This window comes from Trichoderma gamsii, assembly GCF_001481775.2.
Source record: "Trichoderma gamsii strain T6085 chromosome Unknown Scaffold_34.2, whole genome shotgun sequence".
Taxonomy (NCBI): domain Eukaryota; kingdom Fungi; phylum Ascomycota; class Sordariomycetes; order Hypocreales; family Hypocreaceae; genus Trichoderma; species Trichoderma gamsii.
Window position 1 is genome coordinate 214,341 of NW_020171371.1, and position 21,795 is coordinate 236,135.

A 21,795-nucleotide genomic window follows, 5' to 3' on the forward strand; every position below is an offset into this window, starting at 1 on the left:
CCTGCACAGTACAGGCTATGTGGCAGATTATACGCTTGTACCTCAAGTACTGCTCAGGTTGCCTTCGAGAAACATCCAAGTACCGCCGCCGAAAGGGGAACATGCGGCATCTCCCCCGCCTTTGCTTTCGCAACCTAAGGGAGCCCATTCGGGGCTGTGCGACGTCGCAACGGTACAGCCGAGAATTGAACATTTGGCACTCCGGCTGAGGAATCTGGAATCTGCCAGAACCGCGAGAGTTGTACGCATTGATGCCAAGATGGCTCTTGTTTGCTGTTCAGAGACGTGTCCACCACCCATCCGCCTATCCCTTGTCTCCGGATTTCCCTCGCCTGCATCAAAAACAATGGCCGCATCAATGATGGCCTATCCCGCTGCGTCTCTGTTCCATCCACATCCAGTAAAACGCGCGACAAGTACCTGCATATCGATGCGACTGTACCTCCCACTCAGCTTTTGCTGCACGCACAGTCGGAGGTCACGGCGAAAGACTTCATATTCTCCTCGTCAAATCTCAGCTAACAGACCCCCGTCTGTTCCCGGGCGCTTAGATACCTGCATGGAAAGCAAGTGCTAATAATGCTTGCTTGGAGTAGAGCGAAGTAGGTAATCCTCCGAACACTTCAACGTAGCAAAGTGCATCCCGGTACAGGCCAATCACTCGTTCCCCGATGTTCCCTTGCAAACCAACTTCTGTAATCATTCCGTGCTCAGATTCCAAGCTGCATCGCTGCATAGTCTGATCGTGCCCGCTTTAACCCACTTGTTTTGATCCAGGGCGATCAAACACGGCGGCAGTGCAGCGTCCAAAACTTACGTACGACTCTCCTCTCTGCCATCACGTCCGTAACGTGGGCTGTGTCAAGTCATGCCATTCACCTTTGGCTGTCATTTTCTTCTCCTCCCTGCTACCTAGGTAGTCTTTGATAGCACTGGTAAATGCCTTGTCGCTCGTCCTTGATAGCTAAGTTTGCTGTGCTGAGCTGTGCCGTGCCGCTGATAATTCCAAACCCAGCCAAGCCCGAGACTCCCTCCGAGGGAACCTTTGTGCATGGTGCTAGTATCATTGCAGCAGTCTATTCGATCGAGTATCCATCTTGAGACAAATATCCCTCCCAATAGACTCCATGGTTTTTTTTAAACTAGGAATGCAGACGTATCTTCCAAGATAGGCATGTAGTGAAGCGGCTTACTGTATTTGTGAATGAAAGATTGCATGAGATGCTGTCAAGGCTCGCATTCGTTTACTCGTTTACTACTACTTGCATGTACAATCGCCCATCCGGGGCCCTGCGCTGACGTCCCGGCAAGCCCAGCCTCTACCATTACGCCATTACGTTAAGCTTTTTTTCTTCTTTTTCCAACATCCAGAAGCGACATACCATTTACTAAACCCATGTACAAGTAGAGCTAGAATGAGTAATGTCTATGCCGAAACAAGCCACGAGGCAACCTTAAAAGAGGGCTGCGTTTCACCTGTCCAGCCCGATGGGATGCCTCACACAACGTCATTCTACCAAGACACAGCTGACTCATCAACAGGGTCACTTGCGTATCGAGTCCAGCCCAGCCACATGCGGAATGCCTCTGTGGCTCAGCCTCACTCCCTCTCAACAACGTTCAACATGGCATAAGAAAGAACATCGTATGCACAGCAACACCTCATTTCGCTTAACCACCCCCCAACAATCCATTGTTCAGAAAAAAGTATCCCCCCGACTGTCTAAATCGTGCCGAACGTGCCGCAGTGCAGCGCTTTCTCTGCCCTGCCACGTCACCGTCGGCTCCGAATCCAGCCTTGCTCGCTGGAATTCTGGGCATTGAACAGAGCCTGAGCTGGCATCTGTGCTTGTCAAAGCGGCGAGGCGCAGCAATACCTACCAGTGGTGACCCTATGTATGCCCTGCTAGGTTGACTACGGGGCGCTTGTGGAAGAGTGTTCATCCTTTGTTCACCAGTAAACGTGTATTGATTACTCGTATATTCTATATTGCCGTATTCATGTAGCGTATTCGGAGGGCGTATACAGAATCGAGGCAAATGAGGTTCAAGATGGAGTATGTCTCTCGTGAGATTGGTGATGCTACTACTAATATAGTACAAGGTTGGTTGACAGGTTTGAGTTGGCATGTAACACACGCACATGCTTCATGTGATACTGACAACCAACACATATCGCGCTTGTTTCGAGATCTCGATTAAGCTCGCCAAGCTCAGCCCGGGGCTATTTTCCCCTCACCTCACAGCTCACTTCTACAGCCTCAGTGCTACTCCGGCATCAAAGCTTCAACAAGGGTTTTCGCTGCGGCGATTTCCTCCTTCGCCCCCCCTTTTCCATACACGTAAGACTAATTGATAGCGTGCTGGCCAAGCCTCACTCAGCCCCCCCCATTGATATGTACAAGAAAGCCAAAAACATCCTCCTCCTCAAATCATCGCCGTTTGCATTGTCACCCTTCACCGTAGCTCAACGCCAAACTTCTCCACCAGGGCCTCCCTCACCTTCTCGTGAAGGTCATTCGTCTCCTTGCCAGTCATTGTGCGCTCGAGGTGCCGGTAGACGATGCGGTACGCCACGCTCTTCCGCCCCGTCTTGGGATGAACAAACTCGTCAATGAGGTTCACGCTCTCAACCTCATCGCCCCCAATGCTGCGGACCAGCTCCATCACATCGTTCTCGTGGAGAATGTCCCTGTCGTTCCCACCAGCCGCAGACGACGTCGAGCGCATCCAAAACGACACGTCTCTGGGACTGGGCGGGTGCTTGGAAAAAGGCACGAAGCGCTTGAGCGTATCCAGGTTGGCAGAGACGCCGGTGAATTGAGACAGGAACCTCTTGTCCTCTGACCAGAAAAGCCGAATATCCGGGATCTTGAACAGCAGCATGGCGATGCGGTCGATGCCGATGCCAAAAGCCCAGCCCACCTGCGATGGCACGCCGGCGTTGATGTAGAGCTCCTGCTTGACCACGCCACAGCCCAAAACCTCTAGCCAGTCGCCTGCGTAGTACACCTCCAACTCCCATGATGGACTCGTAAACGGGAAATATGCCTCTACCCACCGCATCTTCAGGGGCTCATCCACGAAATCCGGGTCGTCCTTGATGGCTGCTGCCTTTGCCCGCGTGAAGATGTCAACAACCATGTTCTCAAGTGACCTCTTTAGATGCCTTCCCAAAGCCTCAGCCTCTGCTGCCGAGTGATGCGCATCCTGCAGCGGATTCCGCTCTGGGTGCATGGGAGGATTGGGATCCTCCACAACCACGTCGTGCTTCGGCAGGCGCTCGAGGTCCTCCATGACGGCGGCCGCAATGTCTCCGTTGGGCACCTTGTTCCGGTCCCATGACCGGGCACCCTCCATTTGGTGAAAGATTGGGTAGTGGCTGCGGTCGATGGCGTCTCGCCGGTAGACATCCGCCGAGATGAGGTATCCATCGCTCTCATTCGCCCTAAAGGTATCTGCCTGGTGTGCGCTGGTGTGTGTCCTCAGCAGCAGCTTGTCATTGATATAGTACGTGTCAGTGAGTGCTCGCCCTGGGTGATCCGGCGGAAAGCCCAGCGAGTCGAAATTTTGCTTCGTCGTCACCACTGGGCTGTACTCGTTGTAGTACTTGTATGTCGGCTGGGGGAAGTTGGACTGGATAATCTGCCGGGTGATGTAGACCGGGTGGTCAGGCTGAAGGTGCAGACGCCTGGAGGTCTTGGAGACGATGTTTGGCGGAACGTTGAACCACGGCTTGGCTGTAGGGTGTGTGTCTCCTCGGATAGTGACTGTTGATGCTGAATCCTCGGATGTGGTTTTTGAGGCTGGAAGTCGATGATAGAAAAAACAGATTAGAATCAGAACTCGATATTCTCTTTTATTTTTTTTTCTCTTCTCTCTTTTTTCGCCTTATAACATGACTTATGCGGAATTTGTCTAACCTGCAGAATAGAAGCGACAGGCAAATCCCTGTCGCAGCGGTTTTGAGCTCAATGAGAGCTGTCGAGCTCTGAACGAGGGGCCAAGCAAGCAGCGCATGCTTCCCACTCTAGCACACGCCATCTTAGCAGCAATAATGCAAGATACTCTCTTACTGCCTCATTGAAAGACAGCTGGAACAGCTCCCAAAAATCGCCGAGAGCACAGTCAATCGTGAAAAGCCGTCATCCAGTGTTCTCTCATTGATGAGTTTGGACGACTGAGCTCATGCCATCCCGCCAATGCCCGCTTAAACGCATATGCCGCATCGAAGTGGGGAATCGAAGAAAAAAAAAGCGATACCCTAGAGCTTGAGCTTCATAGGCGCATTCCGGTCCGTTGCCTCAATATCAAATGGATTGGCGAGATGGCCGAGTTGGTTATGGCGTCAGGTTAAGGCTACCTTAACAGCAATTCCTGGTGGAGCAATCCGCGTGGGTTCGAGTCCCACTCTCGTCAACTTGTATTTTTGCCATTTGCATGAATTGGCCTCGATGTACTTTTCTTCTTCTTGTTTCTTCTTTTTTCTTCTTCTCTATGTCTTGCAATGTTTGCACGAGTAAATTGTGTCTAGACGCCGGATTCATACAACATATTGACTAGAATCAGACGCTATATACTATGCATGCTACGCTATGCTATTTGACACCTTACTCCAGAAAAATGCTCTCCGTATACTACTGCTCTTTCATCAGTTGAATCCGTTAGACATCGTTCCCGGCAGTCTTGTTGTGAATCACAGCTCATGCCTCATCTTTTACCCTCAGCTCATGGTATTTCAACTAAGCACATGCTTCCACCTTTTAACACCCTATGCTCCAGGCATAAGGACCCAATACTCAAAACTTCGCAGGTCAAAATAACAAACTGCTCACAAATGATGAGAATCCCGTCTGATCATAGCCTCGAGGGCAGCTTCCGGGCTAGACCTCCACAGCGCCTGTGCCCGCGCACAGATTTTGAAATGCTTCAAATAGCCCTCTCGCGAGAAAACTTCACTCCAGGGTCTCTCATCAAACAGATCATTATACCCAAACGGAGGATTCAATCCAACGGGCTGCCCATCTTCTTTCCTCTCACAGCCGGCACATGAGATGCCGCTTTCAACCACCTGGGTCTGCGGATCATAGTATGGAAGTTCGCACGACGCCATGAAGTTGTGAACCGGGTCCCAAAAGGGCCTATGCGAATGGGCAGCCCCCGTCTCCAGCCGGTCTCCAAACTCCTTCATGGCTGGGAAATAGGGCACGAGTTTGATTCGGTGTTGCTGATAGGACCTTCTCATCGAATATAGGCCCTCGGTATACAGCCCCGGCAGCGATTGAAATGACCGCTGCTGGCTGACCTCGGTGCGCGAGAGCCGAAACAGCCTCCTCACTTCGGCCACCCTCACCATTCTTGTTTCCGGGTCCTCTTCGATGCACTCAAAGCAGCAGCGTATCCACGTGGGTAGAAAGACAAAACCGCCAAACTTGCCACAAAAGGCACACTCTTTGGAACACAGCACTCGGTAGAAATCCAGCAGCGTGACATGCGTAGCGAGGTTGGTTCGCAGCAGCGCGCAGTATGCCGTCAGGCCATAAGATACGGCAGCCTTGTACTCTTTCAGCGAGTCCACGAGCTGGCGGGCCCTGAGGTTGGTCTGGCGGAGGTTGAAGAGCGACTGCATATCCATCTGGCGGAGAGTCTGAAGCTGCAGCTCTACGGGGAGCTGGTCAAAGGCACCGAGTCCCGTCCTGGGAACGATGCTTGATGTCAAAATCGACGACTTCACGGCGCAGTGGTCGCTGTGCGAGACACACACAGTCAAGATGGCATAGTCCTCTCGACGGTAACCCGCGACTCTGATGATGGCGTCCTCCTGCTCCCGCTGGAGCGCGTCGAACGGCGATTCATGATGCGGACGAGAGACGACATCCAGGCCAACCGAAGCCATCTCTGGCCAGAGTCGTTGCGTGCCTTGGTGTTTTATATCTCGACGCCCTCTTGTGCCACGCCCTCCCTCACTCAAGTCACCTCATTCATGCAATATGCGGAGCCCAATTCACAATTTCACAGCAACGTAAGCATAATCACGAAATAAGCGGAGCAGCAACACGCGTAGCGAATGAAGATTGCCGAGCGCCGGAGGAAGAAAAAGCAGATGCAAAGAGTATGGATGAATGAGGAGAAACGAACGGTGAGGGCGGTCCGACAGCCGTCATGCGATTTTGTTGATGTCTTGTCCTGGCCTCTTTGGGAACCCCCGCCAGCCGCTCAATTCACCGACTAATAGCCTATGCTGTGTACTATGATTAGTGGTTCGCACGTAACAGCTGCAGAGAAAAAAAAGTCCGGCTGCGCTGCTGCTGCTGCTGCACCCTTGGATACGTAATAACGCAGCAAAAAAAATGCAATGCGCCTCGCCTGTCACAAGAGTAGAAAAGGAACTTGACAGGTTACCTGTCAGCCCATATCCAATTCCGCAGCACATGCATGGCCCTGTAAATTATGCCGCCGGTTTGCGCAGCTCGCCAGCTCTGACCGCCTTTCGGCCCGGCGCGGCAGTCCGCTCCGAGAGAATTCAAGGCTTTCAACGGACGGAAAACCTGCAAAAAATTAGCCGATCGCGATAAGAAAAATCAACGGGGGCTGATAAAGGCCGTCTTGCAAGTGCGAAGTACGGAGCATCAGCAGCTCAGACCCAGAAATCAACGGCCGACGACGCTGATCTTTTCTTGTGATTGGTCTCTTTTTTTTTCTCCGTCATACATCGTCAACTCTTTCTCTCTCTCTCGTCTTTAATAGCCTTTTAACACGGCTGTCGCTTTTCAAAGCTTTCGTCTGTCGGTGCACCAGTCGCCGTCTTCTTATTCACTTCTCTCTCTTCATATCTCTTCTTTACTACCATTCTCATCTTTTTGTCTCTCCCCCGAATCTCGGATATCGTGGGAAAACCAAGAAAAGGCGGGACAGGGGAAAAAGCTCTTTTGTCGAGATACGGGAAATAAATAAAGCCTTGTTTCTTTGCTCATTTTTTGAATGCTTCCCTCCGGCGGAATGTCCCCGTAGTTTCTCTCGTCGTCCGTCTCCTCTGCAGCAACTCTCTTGACAGACAACGCTTCTGGTGTTGCGCGCAACTTGCCCCCAAGATGACATCAGCAACACAAGCCGCCTCCTCGGCTCAGCTTCATGCCGGCGAGAAGAAGAAGACGAAGCAGAGAGCGCCGGCCATGCGGTATCCCTTTTGGTTTGGAGGCAGCGCAAGCAGTATGGCGGCTTGCGTGACACATCCATTGGACTTGAGTATGTTGCGACTCTCTCTCTTGTTATCTTGAACTCTCCCATGTCAATATCGCGCCCTTCCCCTTTCAACTTCGTGCTGACCCAAAAGATATAGTCAAGGTACGCAGTGTTTGATATGATAGCAGCAAGGATTGCGCCAGTGTTTGCGACTCCAAGGATTCCCAATCGCAATGGCACAATCCGAATTGAACATTCTCTTGATAAGCAATTCAACCTCCCATCGTCTCTAACTCCTTACCCCAGGTCCGCCTCCAAACGCGCAAACCCGATGCCCCCAAATCCATGAGCGGCACCTTTGCCCACATCCTCAAGAACGACGGCCCCCTCGGCCTTTACACCGGCATCTCGGCCTCGCTGCTCCGCCAGCTGACCTACTCGACCGCCCGCTTCGGCATCTACGAGGAGATCAAGCAGCGCTACATCCGCTCCCACGACGGCAAGGAGCCCTCGTTCCCGGCGCTCATCGGCATGGCCATGGCCTCGGGCTTCGTCGGCGGCGTCGCCGGCAACTTTGCTGATGTCATCAACGTGCGCATGCAGCACGACGCCGCGCTGCCCCCCGCCGAGCGTCGCAACTACAAGCACGCTGTCGACGGCATGGTCCGCATGGCCAGGGAGGAGGGCGCCCTGAGCTGGTTCCGCGGCTGGCTGCCCAATAGCTGTCGCGCGGCGGTCATGACGGCCGGGCAGCTGGCCACGTACGACACGTTCAAGCGCCTGCTGCTGGACTACACCCCCATGGGCGATACCCTCACAACGCACTTTACGGCCTCGTTCCTGGCTGGTCTGGCGGCGGCGACGGCAACGAGTCCAATCGATGTCATCAAGACGCGTGTCATGTCCACGTCGCATAAGCAGGGCATCCTCCATCTGATAAGCGACATCAACAGAGCCGAGGGCATTCGCTGGATGTTCAAGGGCTGGGTCCCCAGCTTCCTGCGACTTGGCCCGTAAGTCGACGAATCTCGTATACCCCCCCTACGTTTGAACCTCACTAACGTTAAAATCTTCGGTAGACACACCATCTGTACATTCGTCTTCCTAGAGATGCACCGCAAGGTTTATAGAAAAGTAAAAGGCGTGGATGAAAAGGCGACATAGATTCACCAGGAGATGAAGAAGAGAGAAAAAAAAACACATCTTGGATAAAAGGGGGAAACAGGAAATACATAAAAATTCCTCAAAGAGTGGCTGATGGGAACTTGTATAGAACGTGGCGGCGTTTTGTTAGACTATTGGGCGACTTGCATTTCTGTTCCTTCTATTTGCATACTCTTGTATCATTTTTTCTCATGTGTCATTTATAGTAGACACACACATAGCTATGTAAACACAAATAGCAGAGGAGGGGCCATGGTGCTCTCTCATGTAGTCATATTTCCAGCATAATCTCCGCATATAGATACAATGACAGATTGGTAGAATGAACAAAAAAAGGGTGTCACACAGACAGACGTGCAGACAGACGATTCAAAAGCATGATATGCAAATAGTATGATATTACTTTCTCCGAAACGTCTTTTCAAGTTTTTTCCCCCTTTCTACTTTTTGAGAAGAATGTTTTTGCACTCACCTCTCTAACTATTAACGCTGTCGATCCCAAAATATTGTACAATCCAGAAGCGTGAAAAAATAAATAAAAACTCATCCTTGCTTTATGCGAGAGTTGACAAAAAAAGAAAGTCCCAGTCATCCCATTCAAACGCCTCCCCCTAATCCGTTTACTGCCAAGAGCTGCCTTGGCTATAAGGTCCTGAGCCGTATCCGCCGCTACCCGACCCGGCCGCCGAGCCGCCATATGCTGTCGAGCTGCCGCCGTATGCCGTACCGCTTCCGTAGGCAGTTGCGCTGCCCCCATATGAAGTGCCTCCTCCGTATGCCGTATTACCACCTCCGTACGCCGTGTTGTTTCCGTAGGGAGTTGTGTATCCGCCATCCTGCCCCCATGGTGTAGTACCGCCGTCCATGTTCATATCCGGGCTCCGAGGGCCGTCCATGTCGGCATCGTCGCCGCCGTACTTTCTTGGGTCGAGACCCTTTAATAGCCCGCCAATCTTCTGCTGCAAAACTCGAATCCCCCCCTGGATGATCAAATCCGGCTCCATGGTTCCCGACGCTTCGACCTCAAAGTAGAATCGATTCGGCACAGCGTCGAAGTTGAAGGGCTCGCCCTCTTGGAGGGGTTCCTCCCACTGAGCATATTTGCTCTTTGGCCTGGAGCATACATACGTTAGATTGGTAATCTTAACTTACCTTTCCTTGGACAGAGGACGCAAACTTACCATTCCTTCTCTGGATCAGTGTTATTTTCAAACCACATATCAAGATGGTGCAGCTTGTTGTGAGGATCGTATTCAAAGCCAACCGCCGACGTAGGCATCCACTTCGCATGCTCCTTTGCAATTCCCTTCTTCGCAATGCACGTAATCTTCAGCTCTTGACCCTTCCGCAGCTTAGCAATCAAACACCCCAGGCCCTCCGGATCCGTGATGATGGGGTTTCCGACAGAGCCCGCATGTCGTCCATCCACAACCAAGTCTCGCGCATAGACCTTCATGATCTCGTCGCTGGTGCATTTTGCGTGAAGCGTCAGGCTGACGGAGCAGTGCTCACAGTACTGTTCGCAGTCGCAGTCACGGGAGTAGTTGAGCTCGTTGACGCCCTTTGAGTCGAGGGGGATAAGGCCCAGTCGATGTGCGATGAATTCGTCAGCCAGGACAGAGCTGTTGACCTCGATTTCTACCAGGTCGACAGCGATTGTCGGTACTTCGGCCTGGATGATTCGCCGCAGGGCGTTGGCGAAGGGCAGGTTCGTTCTTGAAAGCTCAAAGTCCACGCGCGTGCTATCGGCCTAAGGTGAGAGCAACATGAAAACGTTAGGAGATTTGATTCATAAAGAGAAGTGTGTACCCAAAGCTAGATTCTTCATACCGCTGAGATCTTGACCTGGGGCTGTTCCGGCTCCCCATCCATAGCCATCGGATCATAGTGCAAGGCATCCATCTTGGGGAAGAAGAAGAAGAAAAGCTAGCCCGACTCCGGGGGCGCGCGTGAGAGAAAAGCTGAAGAATTCGGTCCTTGCTCTCAAAATTTTTCAATCAAACAACAATAAGAATATGGAAAAAGAGGGGGTTTGCAGTGCTTTTCAAGAAACTCTGATAGACGTTTGGCGTGAGAGAAAGTGAAGGAAAGATGAGCCAGCAAAGTCTCCAATGCGCTTCAACGCACCGCTAGAGCCCCTGCAGCGGGCGCGCGCCACCCATATCGATTAGAGCTTTAGAGTCGGATCATTAGTAATTCCACGTTCTTTATCGGCCACCCATGCTAAGCTTTGCGATAACGAAAAAAATCTCCCCGCGAAAACACCAAACACTGGATATCGGAATAGTTAGTAGACGCATATACTACTTCTGTCAACTAAAACTAGACCCCCCAATACCTCTCGAAAAGTCTCAATTGTTACAACCAACAAACACCACGAGTATTACAAGAGAAATCAAAGCCCACAATGAAGATCAAAGCCATCAGCCGATCCGTATCGGCCCAGCAGCCCCCTGGCACCGACACCGTCAAGCAGCCCCGGAACCTTGACTCGGCCATCCACCCCTTTGAGCGCGCCCGCGAGTACAAGCGCGCCCTCAACGCCGTCAAGCTCGAGCGCATGCACGCCGCGCCCTTCATCGGCCAGCTGGGCCGCGGCCACGTCGACGGCGTCTACTCCATCGCAAAGGACCCCAACGCGCTCGAGCGCTTCTCCAGCGGCAGCGGCGACGGCGTCGTCAAGGTCTGGGACTTGACCAGCCGAGAGGAAATATGGCATGCGACGGCGCACGAAAATATCGTCAAGGGCCTCGAGTGGACGCGCGACCAGAAGCTTCTGACCTGCGCCGCGGACCGCTCCATCAAGCTCTTCGACCCGTACAACCTGCCCAGCGAGTCCGCGCCCATCTCATCGTGGCTCGGAGCCGGCGCTTTCACGAGCTTATCCCACCACCGCTCGCGCAATGCCTTTGCCGCCGCGTCGAGCGTAATCTCCATCTACGACCTCGAGCGCCACACCGCCGCGCCCGAAGTCCTGCACTGGCCGACCTCCACCGACACAATCACAAACGTCGCCTTCAACCACGTCGAGACGTCCGTCCTGGCCTCGTGCTCCAACGACCGCTCCATCGTCATCTACGACCTGCGCACCGCCACGCCCGTCGCCAAGTCCGTCCTCACCTTTGCCTGCAACCGCATCGCCTGGTCGCCCATGGAGGCCTTCAACTTCGCCGCCGCCTCCGAGGACCACAACGTCTACCTCTTCGACATGCGCAAGATTGACCGCGCGCGCAACGTGCTCAAGGGCCACGTCGCCGCCGTCATGGACGTCGAGTTCTCCCCCACCGGCGAGGAGCTCGTCACCGCCTCCTGGGACCGCACCGTGCGCCTGTGGGAGCGCGACCGCGGCCACGCCCGCGACGTCTACCACACCAAGCGCATGCAGCGCGTCATGTCCGCCAAGTGGACGCCTGACGCTAAATACGTCCTGTCCGGCTCCGACGACGGCAACGTGCGCATCTGGCGCGCAAACGCCTCCCAGCGCCAGGGCATCAAGTCGGCCCGCCACCGCCAGGCCCTCGAGTACAACGACGCCCTCGTCAAACGCTTCGGCCACATGCCCGAGATCAACCGCATCAAGCGCCACCGCCACCTGCCAAAGGTCATCAAGAAGGCCGGCGAGATCAAAAACGAGGAGCTCAAGTCCATCAAGCGAAGGGAGGAGAACGAGCGGAAGCACTCGAGCAAGCAGTTCCAAGCACGCAAGGGCGAGAGAGAAAAGATGGTGCTGGCCCGAGAAAAGTGAAAAGCGGTATTGGATTTGGGATGGTGGTTACTTATTACTTGTCAAAGATTTTCATACCAAAACGGAAAAATAGGGACTCCTTACGGTAGTTGCATGGCACGGCGTTCAGGATTTAAAAAGGGGGTTATTGTTTTTGTTCTACGAGATACATAATGGGCTGGACTATTGTAGCATCATATTTGCCAGTGGCACAGTAGCACTGACGGATCAAAAGATGATTCGTTAAAAGATATAGCAAGTCAGGCGCATCATCATGAAAAATTTCTCTTCAAGTCAAGCAGTCAATTCTGTGATGAAGATACTACATCATCTGTTCACTCGCAAGACAACCTAAATCTATCTCAACTAGACGCGAAGTAAAAAAAGACATCTTGCAATACTTTTCATTCTGTGCTTGAAAAGAGAAGAACAAACAAACATGAAAGACAAAAAAGTACATTACTTTTTTACTCGTCTAGTCTTCGTCGCAGGAAAAGTAACAAAAGTCGGCACACGAAAACCGACAGAGAAAAGAAGAAGAAAGCAAAAAACAATTAAAATCAAGTCCATGAGCCGGCTAAAGTTCCACATTCCTTCGTTCCTATTACCTCCCCGTAAACGCCACGAGCTTGCCTAGAATGAATCAAGGCAGCTAAAAAGGAAAAAAAAAAAAAAAGAAAAGTAAAGGTGACAAAGGAGAAAAAGACAAATAACAAAGCATTTTCAATGCCACAATTCACAGACAGACTTGTGTTCACCCGTGATCAACAGCTACTCTTCGTCGTCCTCTGGTTGAAGATTGAAAGAGCTGCAGTCGTTCGTGTTATGCTTGTGTGTCCTATTTCTCCCTGAATTTAATGCGTCCATTCCCCTGTAAACATCGCGATCCTTCCGCGTGTACCGTTCCAACGCCGAAATTTGTTTCCGTTAGTATTGTACAGCTAATGCATTGCCTGGCCTGCTTATCCCGGCGGATATCTTAAGAGACAGTAAGAAAAATAAAGGAAAAGAAAAGAAAGGAAAGATGGAGAATGGGGGAAAAAAAGGAAGCCATCAGACGCTGCCCCTAGCAGCCTTCTGAGGCCTGTAATTGGGAAGCTCGTCAAACCAGCCTCGCGACTCGTCATATCGGTAGGCATGGAAGGCAATACCGTAAGGCTTGGGCTCGATCGAATAAAGCATGCCCAAAGGCACATCCATATCGGTAATGTCCTCTCGCGTCAGGTCCATGAAGTAGGCCATCAAGACACGGCAAACAGACCGGTGTCCAATGATGAGAACGTGGTCTGTGATGCGCTCAATCTCCCGCACCATGTCGCGTAGGCGGCTAATAACCTGGAGATAGCCCTCACCACCAACGCCCGGGTAGATATAATTAAGCTTGTCCTGGGCACGCTTCTTGAACTCCTCGGGGCACTTTTGCGCGATCTCCTTATAAGTCATGCCCTCAAATTGGCCAGAGTTGAGCTCGTTGAGCATTTCCCAATTCTTGACGTCATAGTCGTCGTCGACATCAAAGTATTCGGCTGTCTCTACGCTGCGTTGCAGCATTGACGTCCAGACGCAAAAATTCTTGTCGTCGACGTCGCTGTACATGTCGGGGTAAGGGGGAGTGTTGTCGCCAGGAAGAGGAGGAAATTTCGCCTGCGCCATCTTGTTCTTCTGCTCTATGATCCACTCCTTTCGCTTCTGTGTGATGAACCGATGAAGAGCCTGGGCGTAGTAGTGGCCTTTCTCGGTAAGAGGCGAGTCACCACCTAACCTGCCTAGCTCATTATCTAGGCTCTGGCCGTGTCTGGTGATCCAAATTTGCCGAGGGGCGAGATTGAAGCTCGAGAGATAGGTGCTAAGCCCACCGCTTAAGAATCCCTTGAGCCTGTGCTGAATCAGCTTCCGGCCGACATCAACCATCTACAAGTCCAGGTTAGCGGCATGATGGAATAAAGGGGAACACAAAAGGTATGGATCTTGTTGTGCTAGCTTACCTGAATGTACTGCATATCGTGCTCCTCCTCGTAGTCTCCGAGGGGCTGGTATGCACTGGCGTAGGCGGCCACTCGAGCCTTGAAGTCCTCCAGCGACTTGATAGGGTCCCTATCCCGATAGTCCGGACCAGAAAGCTTCAGGCGCATGTTTGCCTCAAGCAGGTCTTTATCGTGGCAAATGCTCTCAATGAACAGAATGCCAAGTTTGGGTTCTCTCTGCTTGATGTGGTCAACCACATGCTGCCTTCGCGCAATCGTGCTGTTGGTGGCATCAAGAATGCCAACTGCACCGCCCTCATTCAGGAGATAATCCAACAACTCGTCCAAGGTGTCCATTGCCACCTGCTCTCTCATGGCTGCTGCCCTTTCGTTCTTGGGATCGAAGAATTGCGCCGATTGGTCATTGTCCTTCTGCTCCTCGATGGCTTGATCCAGATTAAACTCAGTAGGCTCGTCCTGATATCGGGGGCTCAAGCCGTCGCTGGGAGCCGGGAAGCCATTCAGCAAGATCTCGGCGGCCTGCACAGGAGGGTCCAGGCAATCGGGTTCTGGGGCCAACTTGGGGTGGATTGAGACTTTGCGACCGGCCGTCTTGCGTCGTCGGTTACCCACGTTGAAGATGCGCGATTCATGCTGCTGCCACGTCAGGTAGCGCTGCAGCTTCTTTGTGATGTAGGATTTTCCACGGGCGGGCAGGCCGACCATGACAATGACAAGCTTGGCTGCCACATCGCGCTGGGGAATTCGTCCGTCGGGAGAGACCTTGGACCTGGTCATGCCCGGAATGTTGAGCGTCGTCGCATGGGGCCGAACTCGCGGGGTCTGGCTGCCAGAGTTCTGTCGCTGGGGAGGACTATCATGCCAAATGTCAATTAGTAAGATGCCGTCATCGCACAAACGATACGATAAGAGATGGCGATAGTAGTAGCCAAGATAATGAGTGGTTCAAGGAAGAAGCCAAGAGAGAATGAGAAAAAAAAAAATCCACCGGGATATGCGGGGTGACGGCATTTCTGGGCACTCACATTCGCGGCGAGCTGGGCGCAGTCGACGTGACGCTCCTCGAGTACGGAGGCGTGTCCGTCAAGTCGTTCATGATGCGCACGGCATTGGCCATGGACGGGATGGGAGCTTGGAGAGGGCCGTAGACATCTTTGGTGGGGGGCGGCAGCACAGCCAGTTGGTGGGGATGCTGCTCCAGCTCGGGGGACGTGGGCGATGTCGACGTGGGCGATGTCGACGAGGGAGAAGTTGAAGGAGGTGACGGCGGAGATGCGAAGAGCTGGTTGTTCATGACCAGTTTGGCGAGTGCCGATTGCTTTGCGAGTCGTCGGCCAGCGTCTGTTTGCGGCGAGGGGCAGGTAAGTAAGTAGAGGCGCGAAGGAAAAAAAAAACGTAGATGGCGGGATGAAAGAGGGAAGAAAAAGAGATGATTAAAGAAGGTGGGCAGATCTAAGAAAGGGAAAAATAGAGTTTTGAAGAAAAGACTCCCCGTCGATGGGGATTGAGTTCGCAGTGACGAAAAAGTGAGGACTGGGCTACACACCTTCTCTTCGAAACGATATTGCGGAAGGCATCTGGAGAGTTGCAAGATCAAGGTTGGCGGCCAGATGCCTGTGTTTTGACGCAAACGTCGGGGGAGGCGAACCAGGAAGGCGGCTCGCACTCGCAGGAAAATTAATGGCCTGCAGCATGTGTGCGTCCAATGGCGTGTTAGCGTTCTGCGAGACCGGCTCGTGGGTGGACGAGTGGGCTGGAGCGCCTGGAAGGGGTGGCTGAGGTTAACGGGCCAGGGCCCTGGGAGGCTGCGATTCGGGGGGGGGGGGTTCGGGGGTGTCAGCGACCGCTCCAGGGAGTAGCCCAGTGATGGAAGTGAAGCACAGCGCGTGGCGACGGGGCCGGTGCGGCGAGCTGCAGGTAGCGGTACTTGGATGTTGGGGGGTGGGGGCGTGCGCGCTGGGGGACCGATTTGGAGGTTGTAGCGGCTGGTGATGCCTGTCGCAGCGGGAATGGCAGGCTGACAGAGGAGCGAGGTACTGGTACGGTTGCAGGTACTGGTACTTTGCACTGTCTGTTGGGGTGGAGCCGGCTGGCACTTTTTGGGCGAATCCGGTGCGAGCAGCAGATCGTTGCCCTCTTGAACAGGGAAGATAAGCTGGCACTAGACGAGAGACGAGTTTGGGAAGGGAGACTGAGCGAGATGCTGTAATATATGGCGAGGTCGTCGTTAGAGGTGAAGGCCAAGCGAGTGGTGATGCCGGCAACAGCCAAACGCAAATAATTATATAAATATTGCCAGACCTGTGTGATGTATATCGTTAGCATCATGTCGCTACTCGTGTGCATGAAATTGAATCAATAAGAGGCCCAAAGATAAGCTGGGATCCATAATAGGGCAGCGGGCTCGCCTCATACAACGAAATCGCCAGCCAGCCCACAATAAAACAGCAAAAACCACAGGTGATGGATCAGGTGTGAGTGGGAGCCAACATACGTCAGAAGCCCGTTATATGGCCACCAGGAAAGGAGTGCTTGACGACCAAGGAGACGGGATTGCTTCTAATTTTGGGTGTTTCGACAATACGAAGCCGAGCCGCGAGCCTCAGATATGGACGAAATAAGGTGAGGTGAGGTAAGGTGAGGTGACGTTCTAGGTTCGTGGTTCGCCCAGCTGATGGGTCGGAGATACTATACTGGGAACAACGGGCCGGCCGGTACCTGACTGAGCTGGTCGATCGATAAAGATGGCGTGAAGTAGATACGGTAGGCAAAGGAGCGAATGGCGATGACAAGGCCTATCAGGTCAAACCTTGGAAACGGGACAAGACGCCTGTGAAGCCCCGAGATAGACACCGAGGTATACCTATAGTATAGGAAGGGGATCGATTGGCTAGTTGTAAGTTGAGCTTGCAGTATCAACTATCAAGCAGCCACCTCGTTCAACGAGATGCAGAATGAAAGTAAGAGTAGGGTGAAGAAAAGTCCGTGGTCCAGCAGACAATGCAGCATCGACGGGGAGAAACAGAGCAGGGCTTTATACAATATGTACGGTCCAGATGACTCTCGAGCCCCCCAAAAGGGCACCAAGCTGGCTACAGAACGACTCACCTGGCGGTCCCAACTCCGTGCATACATACATGTACTGTCCATCCATCCATACCTCTGTAAACACACATGTACCAATCATGGATCATGGAGCTCCGGATGTACCACGGCGCACCCAAAGGCCCAGTCCAGCCCACTCTGCTCTGCTCGTACACACATGTAAACCGACCTGCCAGTACCGTCCACCACTATTTTCTCTATCGGACATATTCCTCTCTCCCCTCCGCATCCCACTTCCCATCTCCATCTCGCATCTCTCATAGCAAGGGCGCCTCTCGCAGAGCGTGTGGGCGGCAGCAGTCCGTCCTAAACTTCTTTGGCCCACGCCTGCAGCCACAAAAGCCACCGCGGAAGAAGCGGCCCTAGTAGCAAAAACAGAAGAAAGTTGGGAACGCTTCTTTTTCCTTCTTCACTCTATTAAGCACCGAAACCCTCCGTGGCGCCTTTAGTGGCCCTGTAGACTGAATTCTGGGTCTCTGTGATCGGACTCGCGCCGAGAGATGGCCGGTCCCTTGAGTGGAGTAGGAGTAGCGTACTGTAGCAGCTCTCTCGCTCTTTGGCTACATCCTTTGGGGGCGTGCTTCCTGGGGGGCGTGTATCCTTTTCGGTGGCTGTTGCAATCTCCCGCTATCCGCTGCTATTACAGCAGGCCTATGACATGAACCTGCTGTAGGTGCTGGTTGGTGATGGTCGCGCAGCGGGAGTACAACCGCCTCCATCGGCCGACCTTTGCTTGTTTCTCTTTCTCTCCCTTCTTGACGGTATTTTTATCTAATGCTTGGCGCTCTTGGCGGCTTTCCCGTTAATTCCTCTCTTCATTGCCTTGTGCCTGTGCTCACGCTTGTGCTTCCTTACCTGATATGCTCATCCTCCATGTCTCACCAATCCTCCTCTGAGCCTCTTAGCTCCGGCCCCCAGTCCCAGTCGACCTCTTCCAAGGATCGATGTGGTGCTGCCTTGGATCTGTCTCCCTCCTCCCCCGCGATTTACATTAATAGAAGCGTGCCGCGCGCAACCACCCAACCGTAAGCCTGCCTGCAAGCCGCCGGAAGCTCCAGTGCCGGTGCTGCTCAGCTGCCTCTGCGTGGGAGCTGTCTCTGTGATCATATCGCCGCTATCATATGGCCCACCTCTGCCCATCACTGCTAATCATCGTTAGCCGCGACACGCTGCTGCAGCGAAGAAAGGAAAAGTGAAGGAGGGCTGTTCTAGAGAGATGTAGGGAGATCGGTTGCAGCTACGTAATTTGCGTTCACCGACGCAGCAGCGCGACATGACTAGATGTCGACGCTGATACAGCCAAGCAGCGTAGCAGATGATGATATCGATGATGTTGATCGATGGAACAGCGATGATCCCTTCTGCTGGTTTTCCTTGGCCTCGCCACACTCAGGTCTCCTCCAATCCACTCTTCCCCGTACAGCTAGTGACAGCCGCAAAAACACACCAAGATGGCTTCTGCCCTTCCATGAATTCAACCATTCCTTTGGATTGGAAGAAACCATGGGAGTGGGTGTGTCCATCCCGCCCCAACTCACGGCAGCCTCTGTTCGCTAACACGTGCTAGCTTGCGCCGCTCCCTTTATCTGACTGGCTGCAGCGGTCTTTTTGCACCAATTAAGGCCAGACCCCCACGGGGCCTGTCTGGCTGGTGTCTGTCTCGATCCTCTAAAGCCTCGAGTCGTGCTCCCTCTGCTACGAGAGCACGCCTCGTCGTGTTTGTATGCAATGGTTCGTAGTCTTGTCATGCTCCGTTGTTCTCCCTGCATGGCCGAAAATCAGGCATCAGCGGTCGATACTTTGCAGAACCGTTTAGAAATGCGACATACTGCGCCTAAACCCATGTCTTCCAGTATCAGTGGACTTTGCCCAGAACACCAAAAGCCCCTCATTCAATCATCTCTTGTGTCGTGTCGCCGATAGCGGCGTCCAGTCACACCGGACGCCACGGATCAACTCTCTCAGGGCACGAAAGTACATGTCCGTCGTCAGCTTAGGCACCGTGATTAACATGCTAGCCATTACCCTCCCTCTTCACGTAATAGGCAATGGGTGTGAAATTTGCATGCATCGCAAATCTGATAAATAATAATGGGTTGTCACCGCACGGCTCGACGTGATACAGGCGTACATGCGCCAAGAAGGGCCGCGCCAGCCTTGCTTGGCTCGCTTGACGATGCTTGACCCTTCCTCTAGCGCAAATACGAAGCATCTCGTTTATCTTGCCTCTTTCACTCCCGGACTCTTTGGCCTCGCCTTAGCCTGCGGGCGTGACCTCAGCTAGTAGCATTTGAGACGAAGTGGAAGATAAAACTTGTTGAGCCCTGTTGTTGAAAAGCCTGTTAATGCATTGCATCGCTAGTAGAGGCTGGCCGACGTCATACAGGACTAGGACTAGGGAGAGACGCATAACAGCTGTGCGTGCTAACCTTGGCGTGCTGAAAGTATCGGTACTACGCATCAGGCTTTGCCAGGCTACCCAGCTCGTATTGATACGTAAGTAGGAGTGCTGGCACTCTGTTGCAGCGTTGGGATGGGATTACTTACCAGCATGCCTTTCACACCTTAGTGCTTCCTTCAGATGAATGGTGAGGCGGATGGTGTTTACAGGGGGGCTTCACACACCAGTGAGCTGCCAATATCGAGCCAGAACAGCACCAGGCCCTTTTCGCATTACACAGTGCTAGTACGAGTACGTGGCTGCCTGAGCCTGCGCCGTACTCGTTCCTGTACCGACAGGCACGGGCCGCTGGCCTCCAACTCCAACTCCAACTGTCCAAGCCCACGCAATAGCTGAGACATGAAATTGGCCTCAACAAGCCAAGTCGTTGAGATTAAGGTGAGACCCGTAACACATGCTTAGCAGAAAGCAGCCTATGAGATGAAGGAGGGGGGACTCAGACAGGCCAAAGACATGGCTGCGCATCGCATGCTTAATTTGCCAGTTCGCGCCTCCTTTTAACCCCGTCCAGCACCAGCTGTCTAGCCAAGTGGTTTCACGCCATGGTAATATCCCAAGACATTGATGCCTCAGTGGACGGCAAGTGTGATTTGATAACCCAAGCAGAGGCGTGCCACATATCTCACCATTTCTTGGCAGGCCTGACCGACCATGATGGTCCGGCGACTCAGCCGTAATCCGTAATACCTACCACTTATGGCAGTATGATTGATGCTACTGCCCCCTTTTGGCCAATGGCAGCGCTGCACTCTTGGGATCTGCCTCTGCCAGTCATGAGACAACGTGCACATCTGGATGGCGAAGCAGGCCTGACAGCATCACTGCACAGTCGTGTCAGGCGGGAAATGCTAGCCATTCCAGCCCCTTGATATGCTTGTGTCCATCGCATCGATCGCTGCGCCATGGCGATGGTGCTGCTGAACGGCACATAATCATGTGCCGTGCCGATGAGCGAGCGCGCAGCTGAAGACTCGGGCTTGTGCTGTGCTGGCACAAAGCATGCGATTTGATAAGTCTGGGAGGTTCTGGCGATGATACCGATACTCCCTGCCCTCAAACCAGCGGCTCGCGCGGAGCATTACCCGGCCCCCCAGGGCTTGTTCCAGCTCAGAGAGCCAGGCCAAAGTCTCATGGTGTGCTAGGCGTCGTATGTCGCAGATGAGCAACGCTTATCTCGGTGACGGTACATACGTAGGAGAACATGTCACCGTAACATGCCAGCTCTGTTGGCCAACATCGCCACAATCTACAAGTAAAGATACTTCGCACCACGCTGTGCGCTAGGCTCGACAGCAAAAGCGATGCTCTTGAACGGATTTGGAGCAAATAAGCACGAGTTTGTAAGCCGTGCTGTGTATCGTGTGTTTTGTGTGCTATCGCACGCTCCTTGGCTACCTTGGATATTGGACGCCAAGCCGCAGGAAGAATCTCTGCTCGGTGTTTCTAGTCCGGCTTGCATGGCGAGCTTTCCAAAATCTTCCCAGAAGGAACCAGGGTCGATATTTTGCTTAGTATGCACTTGTAGATCAGTTTACATGGCTGACAAGACAGAACAATGAGCTGTAATTTTTGTGAATGCGTGCGCTTCGGACTCCGAGTGCGCATACAGCATCACCGGAGCATTTGCCGCTGGACGGCGTCCCAAGCGCCCAATTTGCCAGGCCTGGTCCCCGTCGTGAAAACAGCCCCAAGCGCGAGATGCGCAAAGCAAAATCAGCGCAAGACCCTGATCGTCAAGTCTAGACGATCTCGGTGGGCTCGGCAGGACCACCAAAACCAAACGTTGCATCATATATCCATTAGCTAGACGGTAGTCTGCGGAGCCTTCGTTATTACTACTGCCTACTACTCCGCAGTGTTCCTGTGCCACTTACAGAGCACGAGCATGAGTACAGCTAGCTGGTGAGATGGTGCGAGTGTCGCTTAAGCGTCTTTCCCCCATCATGCCCCGCGCAGTGCCCCAGGTATGAGAAGCCATTGATCTGGAGCAGGCGTTGCGTACTACCCAAATAGAGCCGAGCGGATAAGAGGTTCTTGTGACAAGCGTATATTTGCAAGATGCAAATGAGGGGCCAAGCTCCTCCAGCACCCAGGGCGTGGGGGCACGACGCCTGCTAGCCCCGAATTCCACGAACCATCAACGTTCCTGCGTTTGAATCAGAGCCAGTGAGGCG

General features: G+C 53.1%; 6 protein-coding genes across 6 annotated transcripts; 2 read left to right on the forward strand and 4 right to left on the reverse strand.

The window, feature by feature from the left end:
* Positions 1-2,457: 2,457 nt before the first annotated feature.
* Positions 2,458-4,044, reverse strand: TGAM01_v208318 (phenylalanyl-tRNA synthetase; the record flags this gene model as incomplete). Its single annotated transcript, XM_018807923.1, has 2 exons — positions 2,458-3,806; positions 3,924-4,044. The coding sequence occupies 2 exons, from the start codon at positions 4,042-4,044 to the stop codon at positions 2,458-2,460; spliced, it is 1,470 nt and encodes a 489-aa protein (XP_018658828.1).
* A 787-nt stretch (positions 4,045-4,831) lies between these two features.
* TGAM01_v208319 (hypothetical protein) lies at positions 4,832-5,896 on the reverse strand (the record flags this gene model as incomplete). The annotated part of the gene is made up of 1 exon (XM_018807922.1): positions 4,832-5,896. The coding sequence occupies one exon, from the start codon at positions 5,894-5,896 to the stop codon at positions 4,832-4,834; it is 1,065 nt and encodes a 354-aa protein (XP_018658827.1).
* A 1,195-nt stretch (positions 5,897-7,091) lies between these two features.
* TGAM01_v208320 (hypothetical protein) lies at positions 7,092-8,346 on the forward strand (the record flags this gene model as incomplete). Its single annotated transcript, XM_018807921.1, has 4 exons — positions 7,092-7,245; positions 7,334-7,344; positions 7,489-8,195; positions 8,262-8,346. 4 exons carry the CDS (start codon positions 7,092-7,094, stop codon positions 8,344-8,346), a joined length of 957 nt encoding a protein of 318 aa, XP_018658826.1.
* A 620-nt stretch (positions 8,347-8,966) lies between these two features.
* TGAM01_v208321 (DNA-directed RNA polymerase II subunit RPB3) lies at positions 8,967-10,248 on the reverse strand (the record flags this gene model as incomplete). The annotated part of the gene is made up of 3 exons (XM_018807920.1): positions 8,967-9,459; positions 9,528-10,096; positions 10,177-10,248. 3 exons carry the CDS (start codon positions 10,246-10,248, stop codon positions 8,967-8,969), a joined length of 1,134 nt encoding a protein of 377 aa, XP_018658825.1.
* Positions 10,249-10,753: 505 nt separating this feature from the next.
* TGAM01_v208323 (hypothetical protein) lies at positions 10,754-12,091 on the forward strand (the record flags this gene model as incomplete). The annotated part of the gene is made up of 1 exon (XM_018807919.1): positions 10,754-12,091. The coding sequence occupies one exon, from the start codon at positions 10,754-10,756 to the stop codon at positions 12,089-12,091; it is 1,338 nt and encodes a 445-aa protein (XP_018658824.1).
* Positions 12,092-13,123: 1,032 nt separating this feature from the next.
* Positions 13,124-15,349, reverse strand: TGAM01_v208322 (6-phosphofructo-2-kinase; the record flags this gene model as incomplete). The annotated part of the gene is made up of 3 exons (XM_018807918.1): positions 13,124-13,981; positions 14,056-14,908; positions 15,081-15,349. 3 exons carry the CDS (start codon positions 15,347-15,349, stop codon positions 13,124-13,126), a joined length of 1,980 nt encoding a protein of 659 aa, XP_018658823.1.
* Positions 15,350-21,795: the final 6,446 nt, after the last annotated feature.